The sequence below is a fragment of the Ostrea edulis genome, chromosome 3, assembly GCF_947568905.1.
Source record: "Ostrea edulis chromosome 3, xbOstEdul1.1, whole genome shotgun sequence".
Lineage (NCBI taxonomy): Eukaryota > Metazoa > Mollusca > Bivalvia > Ostreida > Ostreidae > Ostrea > Ostrea edulis.
In genome coordinates this window covers 28,013,037-28,034,304 of record NC_079166.1, presented here as the reverse complement: position 1 = coordinate 28,034,304, position 21,268 = coordinate 28,013,037, and the positions used below count along the sequence as shown (strand labels likewise).

Genomic DNA, 21,268 nt, shown 5'->3' with positions numbered 1-21,268 from the left:
GCTTGTTCAGCTCTTAAATTTGTATTTCACAGAGGAGTTATGAGATTAACCACTGTAAGGTATCTTCGCCTTTTCTTTGCGTGGAAAATACAAATCATAAAAGTATCTAGCTGTTTATGAGTAATATCATTCTAAAGGTGTATTTGGACAGCTTTAAGCTGTTATCCAAAAGAAAAAGAAAATCATTCTAGATCTAAATTTCCCCTACAAACTTCCTAATATAAGTACCCCCAGCTGGGCGAAATAAGTTTCATAAACCGATCACAGATGCCTAGTCCTTAAGAATGTCACTTCCCAACCAGGAGGCCCCAGGTTCCACTTCCGATTCCGATCGAAGTTTGTAAAGGTAATTATAAGTTTTCATGAAATATAACAAAACCGTTTAAAAGGAATGACCGGAGAGCTAATATCAAACTGTTGTAAATACCGCGATAGACAACGTGATATTTCTGTTGTAAATACCGCGATAGACAACGTGATATTTCTGTTGTAAATACCGCGATAGACAACGTGATATTTCTGTTGTAAATACCGAAATAGACAGCGTGATATTTCTGTGATCGCCTCAGGTGTTTTCTCATCATATTGCTAACTATTACCTTGAAGATTTTAACATGAAAAACAGATTATTTTAGCAACAAAATTGCGAAAAGCTCTATATATTTGACAAAGTCTGAAATTGGACGTAAAACAACGTGGATACAATCAATCTCTTTGTTTAATAGAAAAAGACTAACTCTGCACTTCTAACAAATATATGAAAACTCAAAAGATTTCCATAAAAGTTAATTTTTCTGCACATTTTCCGCCTTTGATTTTCTTGACTTGATCATTTCCGGATTCAGACATCGATAAGAACTGGGTCCAGTGATGACGTAGTCAAGTTCATTACAATGTGGCAAATTCATGTATCTCTCATCTACTACGTCATGCCATAACATCTCAAGGACTGGCGGCAGTGGATCAAATCCGCCCAATTTAGCAAGTTGCTCACTGTACCGAAACTGCCTATCCTTATCTCCCATATAATGGGCAAAGGATGGCGGTTTTCCTTCCTTCAATCGGGCCTGAAAGTCGGCCTCGCTATCCGCCAGCATTTCTTTTTTCGATGGAAGCTTCACTTTTCCCGCCAGTATCAAGGCAGCTAGTTTAGCCATTTCATGAAAACTGGGAAAATATATCCACTGTCGAGGAATTTCGATGAACATCAAATTTGGGTACTCGATGTGAACCATGTGTTTATATACCGGCTCCACACGCTCGTCTGTGATGGTGATGATGCCATCCTCCAGAAACGGAAATGAGAATCGATATCCGGTACAGAATATGACGGCATCAACCTTCTCGGAACTACCATCAGGGAAGACCACTGAATCTCTTGTCATGCGCACGATTGGGGGTCGTTGCTCTATCTCCTTTGGGAAAGACGGTGGAAATTCCTCCGGCTTTCTTCTGTGACATGCGTATACCTTAATGAGTCAGAATAATCATATTGAATATTCATAACTTATACTAGTATCAATCAACTTATAACAAATATGCCACTAATAAAAGGATCTGTCAATTGTAAGTTGATGGGTTTGTTTCTTCCTCTTAGTCCCGAGTCATATAAATTCGAAAATGTTGTAGAATTGAATTACATTTTCGCAGATTTAAAATTTTCTTCGAGATGGAATCCGATTTCAATGAATGCACAAACACCACAGATTCCATTAAGAAACTGCACGTTTTTGTTTTGCTTTAAGTGATGCTGGCATACAATATGAAGGTTGATACAGCGGTCCGGACACAGGCGTCATGTGAATAGCGTACGAGCTATAGGCGTCTAATTCTAAACACACCTTTATGAAATGTATCTTCCAAATCATAACTTTTACACTATATTTCATCTAAATCCAAATATCTGTAACTAAATAGATATACGAGTGTCTTAGTTGGAGTAGTGCAGTCCTTACGGAGAGAGAGAATTGAAATGTGCCATATATATAAAAATACTGCAAGAGTTGCTTCTTTTGCAGTTATTGACATATTTTAAATTCAACTGAAAAGGGAAATCGCGTATAACCCACAGGCAATTTTCCTATAGCAGTGTACTCAAAATGGATATAAAATTACTTATTCCCATATCTAGACTCTGTAGGGAGTTTGCTAAAGCATCCTAAATCTGATCCACGATGACACTGTGTATTGTATTTATCGCGTCATTGTCAAGGTTTCGTTATAACTCATCGCTTATTGCATGTACATGGCGCACTATTCCCTGGATTTGTATAGTTATACCTTTCTGGCAAAACGTCCCACTTGCATAGAAATGTCCTCTCCGGAAAAGTGGACACCAAGGATAGCCACACGAAGTCCGTCAAATTGTTCCTCGTACCGAAAGTTCTTGCTGTGAATCATCCTTCCTTCAAATATTTCCATCCCAGGGATATTTGGCGTATAGTCATTAGAATCATGTCTATAAAACAACAACAAATTTGACCATGATTTTTAACATCTACATACATGTAATTTTATACTTGTATTAAGGGAGAGCGTTGAGAAACGTCAATTTGAATAGCTAAATAAAGCATCTATTAAAATAAACTTCGACAGTTCCATAATGTCGTAAATTCCCTAGTTGATACATACATGTGTATGCACATTTTTCTTTTCATATAACAATGCCCATTTATTGATCGATAAATTATAAATTATTAATTCATAAATACATGTGCAAGAAACATTTAAAGTATGCTATAAAAATATTAATTCATCAATTACATTATGCTGTAAAATTACTGATTGATAAAAAATCAACGAATCAATGCAGGAAAAGTGAAAATCGTGTCGATTGATACCCACACAGATATATAGATTTATCACATATTTACAGCTTTAGGCAGTGGATATCACTGCATGATATTTCATTGTGTCCATATCCACATTACATGTATGTATTCCTACGCAGCGCGATGAAAATGTAAATAAACAATTTGTACATCTGCATAGGAAATAGATCGGGATGAAGGAATTCCACTAATTCAATTGTTAAAAAAAAAAAAAAAAAAAAAAAAAAATAAGAGAGAGAGATATGGAGGTAGCACAGGTGTTTTAAAATCTTCGAAATTTGACAACGATGAATTTATATATAAAGTTAAGATGAAGGGAACAGACCTGACAAGTCCATTTTCTAGTCTAGCAATCGTCTTGAAGAAGTGAAATAGTTTGCAGTCTTGCAGTGCTGTACTATCCTTGATCGTATTTTATATCGATCGAAGAAGATAATATTGACATTTTTTAAATGATCAAGATAACATTAAAGGAAAAGAACAATAAATGACATGGAATCTTGAAATTGGAAATAAAAACCGTCATACTGACCCCCTTCCTTCGGTCAGAACTGAATAACGTACTACGTAATTGTTTTTCTGAATGTTAGAGAACCCGATGGTTCACATTATAAACCATTTGCCCCCACCCTATCTAGCGGAAGTAAACTTTCCAACTCCATGCACAAAATTAACCCGGGATACGTTACATTCAACTGTTATATCAATTGATATCATATTCAGTAAATACCGTATAGTGGTTTTATTTTCACTGGATTATAACTTTGGCTTATTGTAGCGGTTAGATAGCTTTCCGCCAAAATTTCACTCGCTAAATATGCACCCGATTGTGACTTCAGTATGTGAAAAAGAGACCACTCTTACCTGTCCGCCAAACTTTTTTCCGCTAAAACTATTACATGTAGCATATCTTTGAGCTAGCAAATCGCCAAATTTTAGACCCGCGGAATAAACCCGCTATACAATCAAACTTGATTATTACAAAGTCACTTGGTTGATTGGTTGCATATTGTTTAATGTCCCACCCGAGAATTTTTCACTCATATGGAAACCATTGGCGGTGAAAGGCTGCAAAATTTAGGCCTATGCCTTTGAGCAGGGATCTTTATCGTGCCACACCTGCTGTGACACGGGACCTCGGTTTAGGTGGTTTCATCTGAAAGACCTGACTCCATTTATTCGCCTCTTGCGACAAGCAAGGGGTACTACGGAACTATTCTAACCCGGATCCCCACGAGATTGGAGCTTTAAATCAATTGTTCCACATATAGGATCTCTCTCCGAATTAAAAATTAGAGACAAAATGAACGGTCGTTAATAATTTCAAACTTTGAAAGTCAGTATAGCGAGTGCACGTTATTTTATAATGGTAATTTTTGTCCAATGCGGCATTTAAGGACAAATTCATGAATAGACGTCGTTTCTGTACGTCAAACCCAATAATCAAAAACATTGATTCACTATATGAATGACAAGCAGAAAAACTGCTAATTGTATATTGTAAACTTTAAACAATGGCTTGATTTCTTGTCATGTAGTGTACAACACAATTTCGTTAAAATAATTAAATTTAAACTTATAAGATGCAAACTTCCAGGAACAGCCCGGGACCATTCGATATCTGATATATTGAACAGTTTTCGACTTATTACTCAGTTTCAAGATCTGCATGTATGTCATTACAAAACATGTTCAACCAAAATATAAACTTTTTTGGTATTTATCCACGTGTTTGTACATATCAGTATCTGTTAATAGATTTTTACAAATACAGTAAAATATCTCTATCTCGAAGTCCGAGGGACCTCGAAAAAACTTCGAGATATAGGGGGTTCGAGATATCCAAAATCGACCTTGGATATTTTTTTTGTAACATTGACTTCTATAATCACGGTAAAACTTAAATACATGGACAAGATTTTTGAAAATTCATCGGTGTGTCAGATCGTTGATCCCGTGTCCTTAGTTGAATGAGATGTAATATAAATATTCACAAAATGATAAATATGGGCCTAGTCAAAAATATTATAGGCATAACGAACACTGAACACCTACACATTTTATGATGATCATGTTAAAATCAACCGCAACTTCTCGACTTGCCGAAAAGGCCCGAGAATGTAGATTGGTTGCAGACCTCGCTAAGCGTCTATAATGTTGCCTCATTCTGGGCGCTTCGTTCAGGTTGATTCAAGATTAAAATAGACGAGACGAGACGAAGAAGGGTATCTTATTTATTCAACAATTATCAAAACGTATTCCTTCTGTAAGATCAAGCATCGAGAAACCATAATCGGATTTACTGATGTCCATTACTTTACTCTCATTTGTGCTATTTCAGGGTACTTTATTGTAAACGAAAGCAGGTTTTATATTAATTGTTAATTTTACAATATTTACTAATCAAGTAAAATTATATCATAGCGTACGAGCTTCATATTACATATGAAACAATATCAAAAGTGCAAGCAGTAACTCTGGAGCAAGCGTTTTGAAGTTTATTGGCAAAATTTGTTAGTTTATTAGTACCGGTATAGATGATTTGTTAGTTTATTAATAGTGCCGGTATAAATGATTTTCCTTACCCATTACACACAAGTACGGAATCGAAAACTTCCGTGTTGACCTCGGACATGTGGTTCACGGAAGAGTATGTGACGAGCCATTTTACGCGGCCATCTTCCTCGGTTTCTATCAGTGGTTTAACATTTCGAACGAGGGTGTGTGTCTGCAGTGAAAAGAAAATTCATATCATTTCCAATCAACCTTGTATCTTTATGTAAATGAATATTTGAGAGATATTTTTCTGTTGAACAATAATGGAAAATCAAATTCTCCCGAGTCGTGAGAATTAAATACAGATATCATGATAGAATATATGATATGATATATTGATAAAGTGTTGATTTCAGATCACTTGCATTTAGTGTTTATGTCTCTCAACTGATTTGATACCCGAGAGCATGTTCTGCGTATGAAAATTTTTCCAACCGAGTTAGGTTACTGACAAATTAGTTGATATTAAAAGGACTTCAGTAGCCTCGTTTGAAATTAACATTTCGCCAATTATATGGTCGATATAATGATTTCATTTACAAATACATCCTGTTGTTAGAAGTGATTTTGGCTGACGTGCTTCATAAGAATTGTTAGACCGTCTTTTATTTTGACTGCGGATTACTCCGTTTACCTGATCGAGATATAGGACTCACGGCAGATGTGACCGGTCAAAAGGGGATGCTTACTCCTCTTATGCACCTGATCCCACCTCTGGTATATCCAGGGTCCGTGTTTGCCCAACTCTCTTTTTGTGTATTCTTTATAGGATTTATAAGATTGATCACTTCGTTATCTTCACTTTTTGAAGCAAAAACATGAACAAAATATGGGAAACAGTCAGAAATTACGAAGTAATTACAGTTCACATAGTAGGTTAGATAATAATTAATATAATTATATTTCAAATGAAATCGAAGAATCATATTCAAATAAAATTTTTAGAGAATAAATTCGAGGAGTCATAGAACGTGGACCTCTATAATGTTAGTATCAAAATAAGTGTTTCTACGACTTCAATATGGGGATACATAGAAAGAAGACTTTCAAATATTTCGTGTTTACAGTATTACTTGAAAGATACATTGCCTACCTTCATATAATGTTAGCATCAAAGGTGAATATGATCAATCTCATAACTCCTTTAAGGAATACAAAATAGATAGTTGAGCAAACTGACCCCTGAATACACCAGAGGTGGGGTCAGGTCCTTAGGAGGAGTAAGCATCCCCTGTCGACTGACCACACACGCCGTCAGGTAATTGGAGTTATCCGTAGTCAAAATAAGTGTGCCAAGAACGGACTAACAATTGGCATGAAACAAGTCAGATAGCATTTGACGCAATGAGAGCTGTAGAACTGTAGCTCTCCGAAAACAACTATGTTGACAGCACATCATTTTTTTTCCGGAGAACTATAGTTCTGCAGCTAACCCAATGATAGATCGAAATGCTGTAAATGCAGTAATTACCCGGATGTACTGTCTGAGCTTGAAGTGATCCGTGAACCTGTTGATGTACTCCAGACATTGCTGTCGGCTGATGTAGGACGTCTTCCATTCCTTGGGATACGGAAAACTCGGGAACTCCTGCAGTTCCTTGGGGATATTAATTCTTTAAATAAACGTTAACAAGGTTCCTTTAATAGATAAAGACAGATGTGGAATAATTGGATATACGTAATCGTAGTTCTAATCACATGCAATCGAATCGAAATGTCTATTTAATTAGATCCCAGAGTGAAGATACAGAAATATTTCTAGACACAGTATAAAACATGGTCTGGCCCTATTGGTCTTGTCTCAGAGGCATAACCTGGTCTTGAATTGGCCTGGCTTCATTTTGTACCTCTAATCTGTTTCCAGCCTATTTGATTGATTTTATTGAATTATTGATCAGTTTATTGATAAAATTGTTTTCTTTCCCTTCCCAACTATTTGATTTGGTTTTGATTTTTCAAAATTGTTACATAAGTGATGTGATATGTGCACATTAACAAGAGAACAGAAACATATCATTTATCTACCCTTACTTTGAGAAACTAACCAATAATATAAATCAATGAAATCAATCGACATTTTGAATAATAAAAATGTTGTTTTGGTTGCGGCCAGAACAGATTGCTAGAGGCAAAATTTGAGGCTACGCCATCTTTTGAAGCCAAGCCAAAATTTGGGTAGGAGCTAAATTAGTGGTCAAAATTTGCACCAAGACAATTTTAAAGCCAAGGCAATTTTGAGATCAGGTCAGGCCAACGGGGCCAGGCCAGAAATTTATCAAAATTGTAATTTTTGCCATATTATCAGCCTTTTGGGGAGGAAAATAGTACACATTTGGGACGGAAATGGTACAAAATTGTGTTGGAAACGCTCGTTCGAAAATTTTCTGGATCCGCGCCTTGACTCTTGAATTAATTACATGATTCTTAATTCAAAATCCTGATGAACTGACGTTTATACCGGTGTGGATAATCAATGAAACAGATGTAAACAAAACCCACAGTGTTTATATTTGAATTCCTCAATCAAAGGCCTATTGAGCATCACTAGTGAAGCATATGTGAAGTTTATTGACTGCCACATCTCCAAGAGCGAAACAGATGCATTGAGTGTTTCTGTTATTAAATCAGTCAACGAAGCTAAAGCAAAGTAATCTAAGTTATAGTTGTCCAATAGCGAGGTGTTTTATATATCAGCTACAGTACTGGTATATTTGTTATCACACACGTGATATCTATGAATAATTAATGAGACGCACCTCGAACTCCTTCACGTCATTGGTTGAACACATCTGTATAGCAAAGCCTTTATTACCAAGAAATCGTGGAAAGGTAATTATGAGGGAAATATTTTGAAAAATAATTATTGAAGGAAATTCTGTTAGATTTATCAATCGTACGTGTTCTTCCTTTCAATATTTGCACACAACCACCAGAGCACTTCAACATTTTGCAAAGCCATTTAGCTTCGTAAATGCAAATTGCAGTATAAGCACTCCTTATGCATTTTGAATACAAACATATGAAAATAGCATACATAATCTCCTTATAACGAGTCTTTGCATGTTTTAAAAATGCATTTTCGCTTTCATGGAATGGTTAATCCTACTTAAATTTCTAAACACCTGTATTTATTAATGTAATTTCAAAATTTTCCTACAAATGTGTTTATGATAACGCACTTTAAATCGCACTTCCATATTTATATATTTCATAAATCTAACACTTTGAAAATCACTCAAGTGTACATCCACAAATGCTTTCTTATCAAGAAAGTAGCTATAAAGATCGTATCTTCCACATTTTTTGTTTAAAATGTGTCGTGTTTGAATTCCTGGTTTTTTTTTTAAACATACATGTAGTTTAGAATCTGAACGGTAACATACAAACTGGTTTATGGCATTCAAGTGTGTTTAAGGTTTCGAACCGAAAACAACTCTATTTTTCGTACTTTTTTCTCAACAGAAATAGGTAGCTGGGTTATAATATCAGATGCTATCAAGGTGTTATGCGCGCGCATCTACCGAAAAATACATCATGACACAAAAATGAGATGGCTATTAACCAGACACAAACAATGACTTCAATGTAGTTACAAAAACACCTGAGGAATCTGAGTTAGCAGACAATCGATATATCTGCAGATATGTCTTTGAACCTGAAATTGATAATTAACAAGAAACACAATGACCTGAATGTAATTACAGAAAAAGGAAAAAAATATTGGGCAATCTGAATCAGCACCATCAATATATCTCATGTTCACCAGAGATGTCCTTGAGATGTCCTTGAACCTCTACAGAAAGAAATAAACCACGTCAGTGAAACTAGACTCCAGCTGAAACCCAACAATCCATTATATGTATATATCTCCCTCATGTATAGATCTTATCCTTGGACGAATTTGGCTCCACTTTTTTTGGCACGCTGTTTTTGGCTATATTTAGCTCTAAAACTTCATAGTTATCTCGGATTTCAAACATTTCGGTTGAGCATCACTGAAGAGACATTATTTGTCGAAATGCGCATCTGGTGCATCAAAATTGGTACCGTATAAGTTTTACATACAAAGGAACGTTTTCTTGTGAATAAACAGTGATACAGATTTTTAACCGTAACCCGACACGCTCGCTACACGAAATTGGCTTACAAATACAAAGTATGCACTACTTAATGCCTGGTTCCCACGGACGTGTTCTGGTTTAGATACGAGGTTATGCGAGTTAATAATTTTTTTCCGCGTTTCGAAGTAGAGCAGAAAAATATTGTATAAACGGGTGTTTAGTCATGTGATGTATGCTATTCGTGGACTGATAATTTTCAGCCAATGAGAATGCTCGCGATGCATAGTGTCCGATTGTGTGCCTCAGGTGGTCATTTATTATTTTCAGGATGCCCAGTTTTCAAAGTATTTTGGTCCCAAAATTTAAGGGGTTTCATCTCTGTTTTCCCCTGGGCTTCGTATATTACATAACCTTTTTCTTCCATAGAATATTCGAGAATAATTATGTGAAGATGAATCTTGCACAATGTATAGACACTGTTATGCTTGATGAATATGAATTATAATTGGATGTCAAATATTAATAAATAGTCGGTGTCTAATAACTACGGCGGGCTGTTGGCAAAATATTATAATTTTGTTTTTATAATCAGATACGAATTTCAGTGGATACTACGTTTTTGTACGAATTGTTGCGCTTTTATACGAAACGATAATGATCGATGAATTTTGAAGTTGACATTTTTAAAATTTACTTTATTTTGTCAAAAAATAGTTTTAGTAGAAGATAATCTGAAAAAAATTTAAACCCCCTACTGTCATAGTGGGAACCTAGCATTAAACATTCACAAAAGTCTGATCAAATACTTGAATACTTAGCAGCCATTTTAATCATTTGCATCAAAATTATCTTGTAGCCGACTTGAGGTATTTACACGCATCAAATGTCGCATGGCCTACATTTTTCGTAATGCTATGCAAATTATTTCTCCCTGATTATAGAGGGTACGCAGCATTTTGCGGTCCTCAGTTGACGGTGTTATATAAGAAATGTATAGAAAATTTACAATTTTTGATTGTAATCAATTGCCAGCTAAGGAATTTTTCTAAGAATTAAGTGTAATGACTTCAAATTAGTATAACTGAACAAAATATTTTAGTCACTAATTACATTTATATGTGTCCCTTGTGTGGTTTTCTCGCAACCAATGTGTGGTCATGATGTAACAAAGTATGTAAATATTAACTAGTCTTCGGTTTCTTTAGATCAGAATCATGATGTCCTTAGTATAGCAGCAATTCTTCATTATTAATTTTTATCAATACTTTCGACAAGCAAAACACAAAAACCATGCAATAAGATATGCCTAAAAACACATACACAACCAACGCATACATGTACATTATCAATTTATCGTTTCACACTCAAGAAAACTACTGGTTGCTAAATGTACACCGGGCCGGGGGGTGGGGGTGGGGGTGGGGGGTGTTATAAAACATTTTAAGCACGTTTTCATAAACTCAAAACTCCGTGCTCCAAAATCGTACTCATACTCAAAAGTGAAGGTTATAAGATTATAAAATCATCTTCACACTCAAATGGAGTACATGCTCAAGATTCTTCGAGCATGTTTCGAAGCTTGCCCAGAAGCTGAGTTTGAGTATGAGTACGGTAAAACTTTTATAACGTCCAGGCGAGATGCAAATACACAAAGCATGTTAATTATCTCGAATTGGTATCTCTAGTGTAATATTTTTGTTTAAATACTTTTTCGCGTGTGATTCAATCTGTTGAAAGTTAGATTTTGTGTACATCAACATACACCTCTTATTGTACTTCAATTACTCAAAAGAGCACAAAAACAATCATCAGGCTCGTAGCAATAATGGGTATACCCCCTCTTATTATTACATATAAAGTTGGTTATTTTTACGTGTAGAGATAGATCTATAGATAGGACCCACCCCCTGCAAAAAACAGCATTGTCGTGAATGGTACGTAATGGAAATGTGAAATTTAACCGATGAATGGAGCTGAAAGATCAACCCTTGCCGCCTTCCTTCTCGAGCTTTGGATTTTTCTAAATTTACTTGTCAAGAATTTTCAGGCAATATCATGAAGTCAACGTCTCCCCCCCCCCCCCCCCCCCCCCCCCCCCTCCTCCTTATAAACGATGCTATGTACCTGATTGTATCACATGCTTTCATTGTGCTTTTAATTTTTTTAAGGTGTCTGCTAAGAAATTGAACCCTATTTTTGTCATAGATATATTACAGCCTGTTAAAACTCAGCATAATAAAGACTTTGGTAACGTAAACTTTACAATACACTATTTGTTAATACTATTTATGTGAAGCTTAAGACCGCAATCGTAATCACGCCCCCAACTTCCGGTGTAAAGGGAATAACTGCAAAAAATGAAGGTCATTACTGCTGCAAAAACAGAGTAAATAACCAAAATGACCTTGATATGAAACATCATTTAAACTAAGCACTTTGACAAATTATTGTTTTTGATTGCGTACACCTTGATATACTGTGGAATCATCATTGTTCGTGGGGGACTGATGTTCGCGGATTTCGTGGGTAATTTACGTGTACTCAAACATTTTTTTAAAACCAAGTAGAGTTATCTCTCCTAGTGACATCACATCGCTTACCCACGAAATTAGGTCACCGCGAACCAACGAAATTTTGCTTACTCACGAACATTGACCCCCCACGAATTAAAGTGATTCCACAGTACTACTTACTTAAGACTGTTGTATATAGGGGAGTGTACCGGAAGTCCGAAATCGTCATTTCCCGTTTGATCAGAAAAGTTCCATATCCCTCCAGACCAGAAATTCCTTTCGAATGCCACTGGTTCAAAGACATCAGGCTTCTCAACTAGATGCTGTAAAGGCAATCTGATTAAAATCAGATCTTTGATTCACTCCTTTATTGTGTAGCGACATAACAATAAAGGAGCGGATCAAAGATCTGATTTTAATCAGATTGATGCAAAGGCGAAATATTTTACATGAATATCTATCTATATCTATCAATTTCATTACATTCTTGAGAAAACAGCAATCATTGCAATCCGTGAAAATATTGAAGGCTAATATAAGAATTAAAATTGGAAATCTTTAACAGTATATGCACTGAAGCAGAAAATTCTTAACGGGAGAGAGAGTAAAACCTGAATGTCTGGGGATGCTTTGAAGACTTCCGTTCGGTCCAGGGCAAAACCCTGATGGCTACACAGGGGGTAGCCCCACAGTTCTGACAAAATAAGACGCAAATACCGTAGTGTTTTGAAACTGTATTTCTATTCAAAACATATACAATGTATCTGTAAGAGGCGAGGGGTGTGCATCCGGCGCTGGATCCGCCACTGTTATTAGTGGTATGTCCAGTTTTCAGGAGTGGTTGGTTTTACCCCCCCCCCCCCAAATTAAAGATCTGTGAAAGGAATATTTGGGATTCAGGCCAGGTGGTTTAAAATCTGCTGAGATTTGAAAGATTTTTTTTTCTGTATATGTAAAATATTCTATAGAATCACATCAGGAATTATACAGAACCACACTCACCTTAAGACTGCAGAGTCCTGCTACTCCGGCACCTATCACGGCTACTCTTTGTTTCGTACTTTTTCCTGACATTCTGTGATGTACAGAGCCAGCTAAAGACAAACGTGGACAGCAAGAGGCAGACTGGCTATGACAGTCAGTTGTGTAATATGTTTGTAACCGAAAAAAACCCCCAAATTTGAATTCGCACTTTCCCCCAAACAGATGGGTTATATAACTGTTCAGGGTGTGTTATGTGCGCGCATCTACCGATGTATACGTGGCACCATGCCAGAGAAATGAAATTGATATTACCAGACACACAATGACTTGAATGTTATGTAATTACAAAAACCCTGCACAATCTGAATCGACACCCTCAATAAATCTCATGTTCACTAAAATAAACCACTTTAAATAGTGGTTAAACCCGACACTCTATTATTCTGGGTCGTTTTCTTGTTGAGAAACAGCGAGATGGTCGTTTCTTAACCTTAGGGCACGAGACTGACTTCTACATGAAAATCTGTTCTACTTTTTACATTCGCAAAAGTGTGAATGTGCAATTTAATGATACATTGCATAATAAAACCCAAGCTGTGCTTTGAATTAAAATAACAATAATAATGAAACGAGACATAAAAAACGTGACTTGTTTTCATAATTATTATGATATCTGCATGGCTTTGATCGTAGCTTTGCTTTATTCCCCATTTACGCAAATTGTGTCTCAATAAGCGAGATTATATGAGGGCATGCCTAAAAGTTCATGGACAATTGGGTCTGGTGCGTAATCGGAAAATAGGCAATTTACTCTCCTAATTTTCAATTCAGTCTATTATCAGCTATTGTCAGTGTACTAGAAACGATGGGTTGTTTAACTTCAGCTACAACTAGTAATTTGATGGGAAGTTGTTTTGACATTTATCAAAACAATGAAAAGAATTTCTTTAAATTAGATATCTCTTTAGAGATATCTCTATGGGTTTGAAAATATATTTATGTAACTATCACAGATATCTCTTAAGCGTAAACGCTATTTCTTTACGGTGAAGCGTAAACGCTATTTCTTTACGGTGAATAAATATCTTCCTAACTTTTAACGATTCCTTTTCGTTCAGAAATATATCTGTATCGATGTAAAAGAGATATTTCAGTATCGATGTAAATGGATGAATACGATATTTCATTACAGATCTTCATAAAAAGAGATCTCTAACTTTGAGAGATACCTGTATACATGCAATCAGAATGAAGATAATTTAGTGAGATGTCTCGTTAACTTTGAGAGATATTTTATATTTCTATTTTTGGACGCTTAAAGAGATACATGTAAAATGTATATCTTGTTTTTGAAAAAAGTCTTATTCAAGTTAATATTTTCAAGGTCTCGTATACGAATATCTCAAGCCGTATTACTATTTATTCGGATTATATATCTATAATTTAAATACATATATAGATATCTCTTATGGTAAAGATATATAAAGGTATATCTCTGTACAAAAAAGGAGATATTTCTTTACGTTAAGAGATACTTCCCAACTTAAATAGACACCCCCCCCCCCCCCCGTTACACCGCAAATCGTCGCCCGTCTGAATCGACGCCGGTGTATAGGCAAATTTTGACTCCCATAGAATAATGACCGGGGTTCATTTTTCGACGTCGAAAAGTGACCCCCGGTCATTATTCGACGTAGAATAAATGACCCCTTTTGCCCGTAGAAAAATGTCTTTTTCAAAAAAATCAGTCCATTTCACGTTTAGAAAAATGAACCCTGTAGAATAATGACCCCCTTGTAAATTTTATTAAGGATTATTTCTCTGGTAATGCCTAAGGGAGACAGTCCAATATTGTCATATTATAAGTAAATCTATCATTCATATGAAACGTAACCAGATTAAAACATATTAGGAATTGTAATTTTGTTTCAAAAATAAGAATTTACTTGTTTTAACAAAATAGTGACTCGTACCAAATAAGTGTCTAGTCACAACGAGTTATATTCGTTATTACGAGTAAATACATGCATAGTTATATCGAGATACATGCAATCGTCTTGTCATAAAGGGAATAGGGGTTCAGACGTGGAAGGGAGCTCTATAGTTACATTTGTAAACATGCATTAATTTATTCTACACTAATGACCATAACATGCAAACAGAGTGCGTAATTGATTTGATATACACAGAGTAGCTACTACCATTATTATGAAATCCTTGTCCCCATGTGTTATTAAGGTTAGAGTGTTATGCTAACCCATTCAGAATTGCATATAGTCAATGTAGCTATAAATATTTTACAAAGAATATGGAGTATGATATCAAATGTCAGACTTTGCTTAAGAATGCAAACAAATACTCGTCAAGACTTTGCTTAAGAATGCAGACAAATACTCGTCAAGACTTTGCTTAAGAATGCAGACAAATACTCGTCAAGAACATTTCTCATCAGACTTGAATTGTTAATGTTGTTATGAATATACATGCATAGCATAGAGCTACATGTAGCCTGTTTTGGATTTTCTCCGAGACTATTCTTAGCGGTTTATACATATGGAAGATCGACTGATCATATCTCATTCACACTTGCTTGGCTGATGTGATTGTGGATATATGGCACATCTTATGATACCATTATGGCATGAAATTATGTAATGTTATTTGTAATAAATATATAATATACAGAATAGTAGGCTATCATATGATTTTGTATCGTACAATATCGTATCGTATTATATACTTTCAATTTCATCTCTTCTTTTTTCTTTAAAAGTTTGCGGGCATATATCACACGATATATGCCCGGAAACATTCCGGCCCGCAAACATTACGTCACAATCAAATTTCTACGCCGTTAATTTTCAAATTTTTCGTGTTTTCATCTTTTACTCAGTTAAACCGATAAAGTTATTGTTAAAAATACATTATTGTTAGTTTCTAAATGAAATTGAGAGTATATAATAAAAAGGTTATAGACTTTGTATGGGAAATATGACGACCTCGTTTTTCTACGCGCCAAAAAACTCGGTCGTCATATTTTCCCATACAAAGTCTATAACCTATAAATATCACATTGTAAACATATATTCTGATGTTATATTGATACATATGATGCTATTCCATTTAACATTATTATGATATTGAATCATATGCTGTGATATAGTATTATGATATGAATCGAAAAGAAAAATGTCTATCATATAAGAAATGAAGAATGAAGTGCAATTGCTCTGATGGTATATTCTACGATGCACTAAGCACGCATGATAGGGAATTTGTCTGCAGAGCAATCGCACTTCATAATGTCATGCTCAACGATACAACAATTATTGATTTGACATTTTTGCTTCGTGGACCATTGTATGGGTCGGTTATTGATAAATATTGAAGGGAACATTTTTAAATCACGTTTTGAACGTAATTTTATGAAAAAATCCGTCTACATATTTGTTTTATAATTTAAGTATATAGTTTTGTAACTTCCTCAAAGGCCTCTATCACGTTCCACCTTATATGTGTCTATGAGCAAGGGGGTTGGGGTTGGGGGTGGTACTCGAACTGAGTCGAATATTTGGGATGCTGGGCGACGATTTTGGGTGAAATGTCATTTGGGATGGGGCGACGAGTTGGGGTGTAACACCCCTAACAAAGACATCATATCTTTTTCACTTCGAGAGATATACCTTTTACATTAAAAACAGGTGAAGATAACGAAAAGCGATCAATCTCATAACTCCTATAAGCAATACCAAATAGATAGTTGGGCAAACACGGACCCCTGGATACACCAGAGTTGGAATCAGTTGTCTAGGAGGAGAAAACATTCCCTGTCGACCGGTCACAACCGCCGTGAGCCCCATATCCTGATCAGGTAAACGAAGTTATTTGCTGTCAAAATCAGTGTATCAAGAACGGCCTAACAATCGGTATGAAACACTTTAGACAGCATTTGATCCAATGAAAAGTTACATTTTCTCTAGGCGAGTCAGTCACAGCAACAAAACACTTTCGGAACCCCTTTTTGTTTTTCGACTATTCTATGACGGAGTAAGGAATTCCGGAAAATAAATTCACGTGAAAATACACAATTTTTACTGATCACGTGGTTGCTATCCGTCGCTACCTTAAGATGAAAGGTGAAAATAACGAACAGTAATCAATCTCATAACTCCTACAAGCAATGCAAAATAGAGAGTTGGGCAAACAAGGACCCCTGAACACACCAGAGGTGGGATCAGGTGCCGAGGAGAAGTAAGCATCCCCTGTCGACCGGTCACACTCGCCGTGAGCCCTATATCCTGATCAGGTAAACAGAGTTATCCGTTGCCATAATCAGTGTGCCAAGAACGGCATAACAATCCGTATGAAACATGTCAGACAGCATTTGACCTAATGATAGGTTGTATTGACGAACTAGATCGTTATAACGACCATAGAATTTGCGAAATGCTGACTTCAATCAAGACTGTTGAAACCCCTGTACCATCAACTTGTTTATCAGTAGCTTGCCTCGATTTAAAAACTGACCATACACAGAACAAGCTCTTGCGTATCGAATCAGTTGAGAGACATAAACACCATGTGCAGGTAATAATGGAATATTGCTACAAAAATATAGGGATAATAAAATCTTTCTTTGTCAAAAGCATCACTTGTGTAGAAGGAGAAATAAATGATAATTTCATATGTAATTTAATAGCCTAATATCAATCAACAAATTCTTGATATGGTACCTTTGATACAAACGGCTGATATAAACACATTTTACACTTTCATAACTTTAATATGCAAGGTGAAGATAACGAACAGTGATCAGTCTCATAACTCCTACAAGCAATACAAAATAGATAATTGGGCAAACACGGACCCCTGGACACACCAGAGGTGGGATCAGGTGCCTAGGAGGAGTAAGCATCCCCTGTTGACCGGTCACACCCGCCGTGAGCCCCATATCCTGATCAGGTAAACGGAGTTATCCGCAGTCAAATCAGTGTGCCAAGAACGGCTTAACAATCGGTATGAAACACGTCAGACAGCATTTGACCCAATGCGAAGTTGTATTGACGCACTAGATCGTTATAACGACCATAGAATTTGCGAAATGCGGACTTCAATCGAGACTGTTGAAATCCCTGTACCATTATCTTGTTTGTCAGTAGCTTACCTCGATTTAAAAACTGACTATACCCAGAACAAGCTCTTGCATATCGAATCAGTTGAGATATATAAACACCATATGCAGGTGATAATGGAATATTGCTACATAAATGTGGGAAGTTGACGATGGAGAAGCTGAAATCATCCCGTTTGTCATACAGTTGAGTTGTCAATTTGCCGTTAATGTCTACTTTCAATAAAATATCTAAGTATGAAGCAGAAGTGGACGACTCTGTGGTGTCCTTTATTTCGAGCTCACAGGGATATATCAAATCGACATATGAATGAAAGCTATCATTGTTAATAGACAAAACGTCATCGATATATCTAAAAGTCGAATTGAAGGTCACAGCGAGAGATTTTTTCTTCTCACGTAGAAGTTTTTGAATAAATTCCGATTCATATGAATATAAAAACAGGTCAGCTAACAAAGGAGCACAATTCGTACCCATGGGAATTCCAACAGACTGTTGGAAGACCTGATCACCAAAGACCACGAAGATATTGTCAATGAGGAACTCTAGCATATTTTTTTATTTCAACTTCAGAGTACTTGTGCGTGGAATCAGAGTGGTGTTTAACAAAGTAAGTTTTTGAATGACTGATCACTAGATATGAATATTTCCGTTTTCCGTTTTTGTTGAAGAACCAACTGTCTATGATGTCAAAAAGTCTAGTCTTTAATTTATCGTGAGGAATGGTCGTGTATAGTGTTGAAAAGTCATATGTTTCAATGTTATTGATTTGGGAAAAATTCTGTGATTTCAAGTTTACAAAAAGTTCTTTAGAATTTTTTAGAATCCACATTTGATTAACACCACTTCTGGCATATGTAGTCGCACAGTAAGTTTGAAGTTTCTCCTTCACAGCTGTTAACATTTTCGTGAGGAGCAAAGATAGGGGCCTGGTAGAGCACTTACTGGATCCAGAAATGTATCTTTGTTTGTAAGGGTTTTTATGTAGTTTAGGAATCCAGTATAGGTACGGTAACTCATATCCTTATCTATATAGCCAGTCTATAATGTATATGTATACAATGTATTTCTTTTACCCACCCAAGCGTTCAACAGAATACTAAACGTGCCTCCATCACCTTTCATACTCTTAAACTTACTAAATCTGTGTGTCCCTGTAGTTCAACGAACAGTGATCAATCTCATAACTTCTATAAGGAATACAAACAAATGGTTGGGTAAACACGGATCCCTGAACATACCAGTGGTGGAATCAGGAGTCTAGCAGGACAAAGCATCCCGTGTTGACACATCCGTCGGGAGCCTTCTGCCTTGATCAGGTAAACGGAGTAATCCGTAGTGAAAATCAGTGTGCCAAGAACGGCTTAACAATCGGTATGAAACACGTCAAACAGCATTTGACCCAATGATAGCTTGTATTTGCACACTAGATCAATATAATGACCATTGAATTTGTAAAATGCTGCCTTTACAGGACGCTGTTCAAATCCCTTTAACATCACCTTGTTTACAAGTAGCCTACCTAGATTTAAAAAAATCAAAACCTATTAATCATATAAACACTACATGCAGATGATAGATAATGGATTATTGTTACATAGATATTGAAAGTTGAAGACGGAGAAGCTGAAATAATTCCATTTTTCATAATGTTGAGTTGTTAGTTTGCCGTTGATATCCATTTGCAACAAAATATGTAAGTATCACGCCGAAGTGGACGACTCTGTGGTGTCTTTTATTGTATTGTATTTTATTTCGAGTTCACAGGGATGTACGAAATCGACATATGAATGAAAATTATTATTGTTAATAGATAACGCGTCATCGAAATATCTAGATGTCGAGTTGAAGGGCACAGCAAGAGATCTTTTCATCTCACATAGAAGTTTTTGATTAAATTATGAAAACAGGTCAGCTAACAAAGGAACGTAATTCGTGTCCATGGAAATTCCGACAGACTCTTGGAAGACCTGATCACCAAAAACGACGAAAATATTGTCAATGTCGAAATCGAGTATATTTTTTTTAATTTCAACTTCAGAGTTCTTAGGCTTGGAATCAGAGTGGTGTTTAACAAAGTAATTTTTCGATGACTCATTACTAGATATGAATATTTCCCTTTTTACATTTTCGTTGAAGAAGCAACTGTCTATGATGTCAACAAATCTAGTCTTTCATTTATTGTGAGGAATATGCCCGTGTAAAGTGTTGAAAAGTCATGCGTTTTGACGTTGATTTGAGAAAAGTTTTGCGATTTCAAATCTACTATTTTTTAGAATGTTATAGAATCCACATTTGATTTGCACTAGTTCATACCACAGTACGTTTGAAGTTTCTCCTTCAAAGCTGTTAATATTTTCGTGAGGAGAACATTTACTCGATCCATGGATCTAACTTTCTTTGTAAAGTTTTTGTGAAGTTTAGGAGTTCACTATAGGTACGATAATTCATATTCACCCATCCCATTGACTGCGATATTGAAAGTGTCTAACACTGAAGCATGATTTTGAAGAATTTCGTGTTTTCATAGGGCAGTTGGAGTATAAGAACGATTATCAAATATGGAATTATTGCCAAGGTCTTTTTAAATACAGTTGTAATAATGACCTATACAAACAAAGAATGTTATCGAAAACAAAAACGAAAATCAGTCCAAATTTTGTGCGCTAATCGAATTACACAAGCCGATCGCAGTCATCTAGGGGTTAGGTATATCACGCTGAGAGGTCCCTAGTTCCACTGCCGATGGAAGTTTTAAAGGTGAATTTAAGTTTAGATTGTTAGGCCGTTTTTGGCACACTGATTTTGACTACGGATAACTCCGTTTACCTGATCAGGATATAGGGCTCACGGCGGATGTGACCGGTAGACAGGGGATGCTTACTCCTTCTAGACACCTGATCCCACCTCTGGTGTGTCCAAGGGTCCGTGTTTGCCCAACTCTCTATTTTGTATTGCTCACAGGAGCTACGAGTTCACTGTTCGTTATCTTCACCTTTCATGGACTTGGCACTTGGGATTGGAAAACATGAAATGGTAGCTACTTACCCAACTGATGTAAACTGCTCGATATATCGGTGTTATATATTACCCTCAAGATTCTAATATATAAAACAACATTTTCGCAACATAATTGCGTAAGGGCTTGACATAGCTGATAAATTCTTGAATGAGACGTAAAACAACGTGGA

General features: G+C 36.0%; 1 protein-coding gene across 1 annotated transcript; it reads right to left on the bottom strand.

Moving 5' to 3' along the window:
• Nucleotides 1–700: 700 nt before the first annotated feature.
• LOC130053321 (dimethylaniline monooxygenase [N-oxide-forming] 2-like) lies at nucleotides 701–13,244 on the bottom strand. The gene is made up of 6 exons (XM_056160382.1): nucleotides 12,964–13,244; nucleotides 12,142–12,284; nucleotides 6,859–7,000; nucleotides 5,417–5,559; nucleotides 2,281–2,458; nucleotides 701–1,469 (listed from the first exon to the last, which is right to left on the bottom strand). The coding sequence occupies exons 1-6, from the start codon at nucleotides 13,033–13,035 to the stop codon at nucleotides 786–788; spliced, it is 1,362 nt and encodes a 453-aa protein (XP_056016357.1). The 5' UTR covers nucleotides 13,036–13,244; the 3' UTR covers nucleotides 701–785.
• Nucleotides 13,245–21,268: the final 8,024 nt, after the last annotated feature.

What these genes read in the sequence shown, in the direction of transcription:
- LOC130053321 (XM_056160382.1), bottom strand. Translation starts at nt 13,035, where the DNA reads ATGTCAGGAAAAAGTACGAAACAAAGAGTAGCCGTGATAGGTGCCGGA. An exon ending in CCTATATACAACAGTCTTAA is followed by an intron (nt 7,001 to 12,141) that starts GTAAGTAGTACT and finishes GTTTATTTAAAG; the next exon opens with AATTAATATCCCCAAGGAAC. An exon ending in TGGGACGTTTTGCCAGAAAG is followed by an intron (nt 1,470 to 2,280) that starts GTATAACTATAC and finishes TGACTCATTAAG; the next exon opens with GTATACGCATGTCACAGAAG.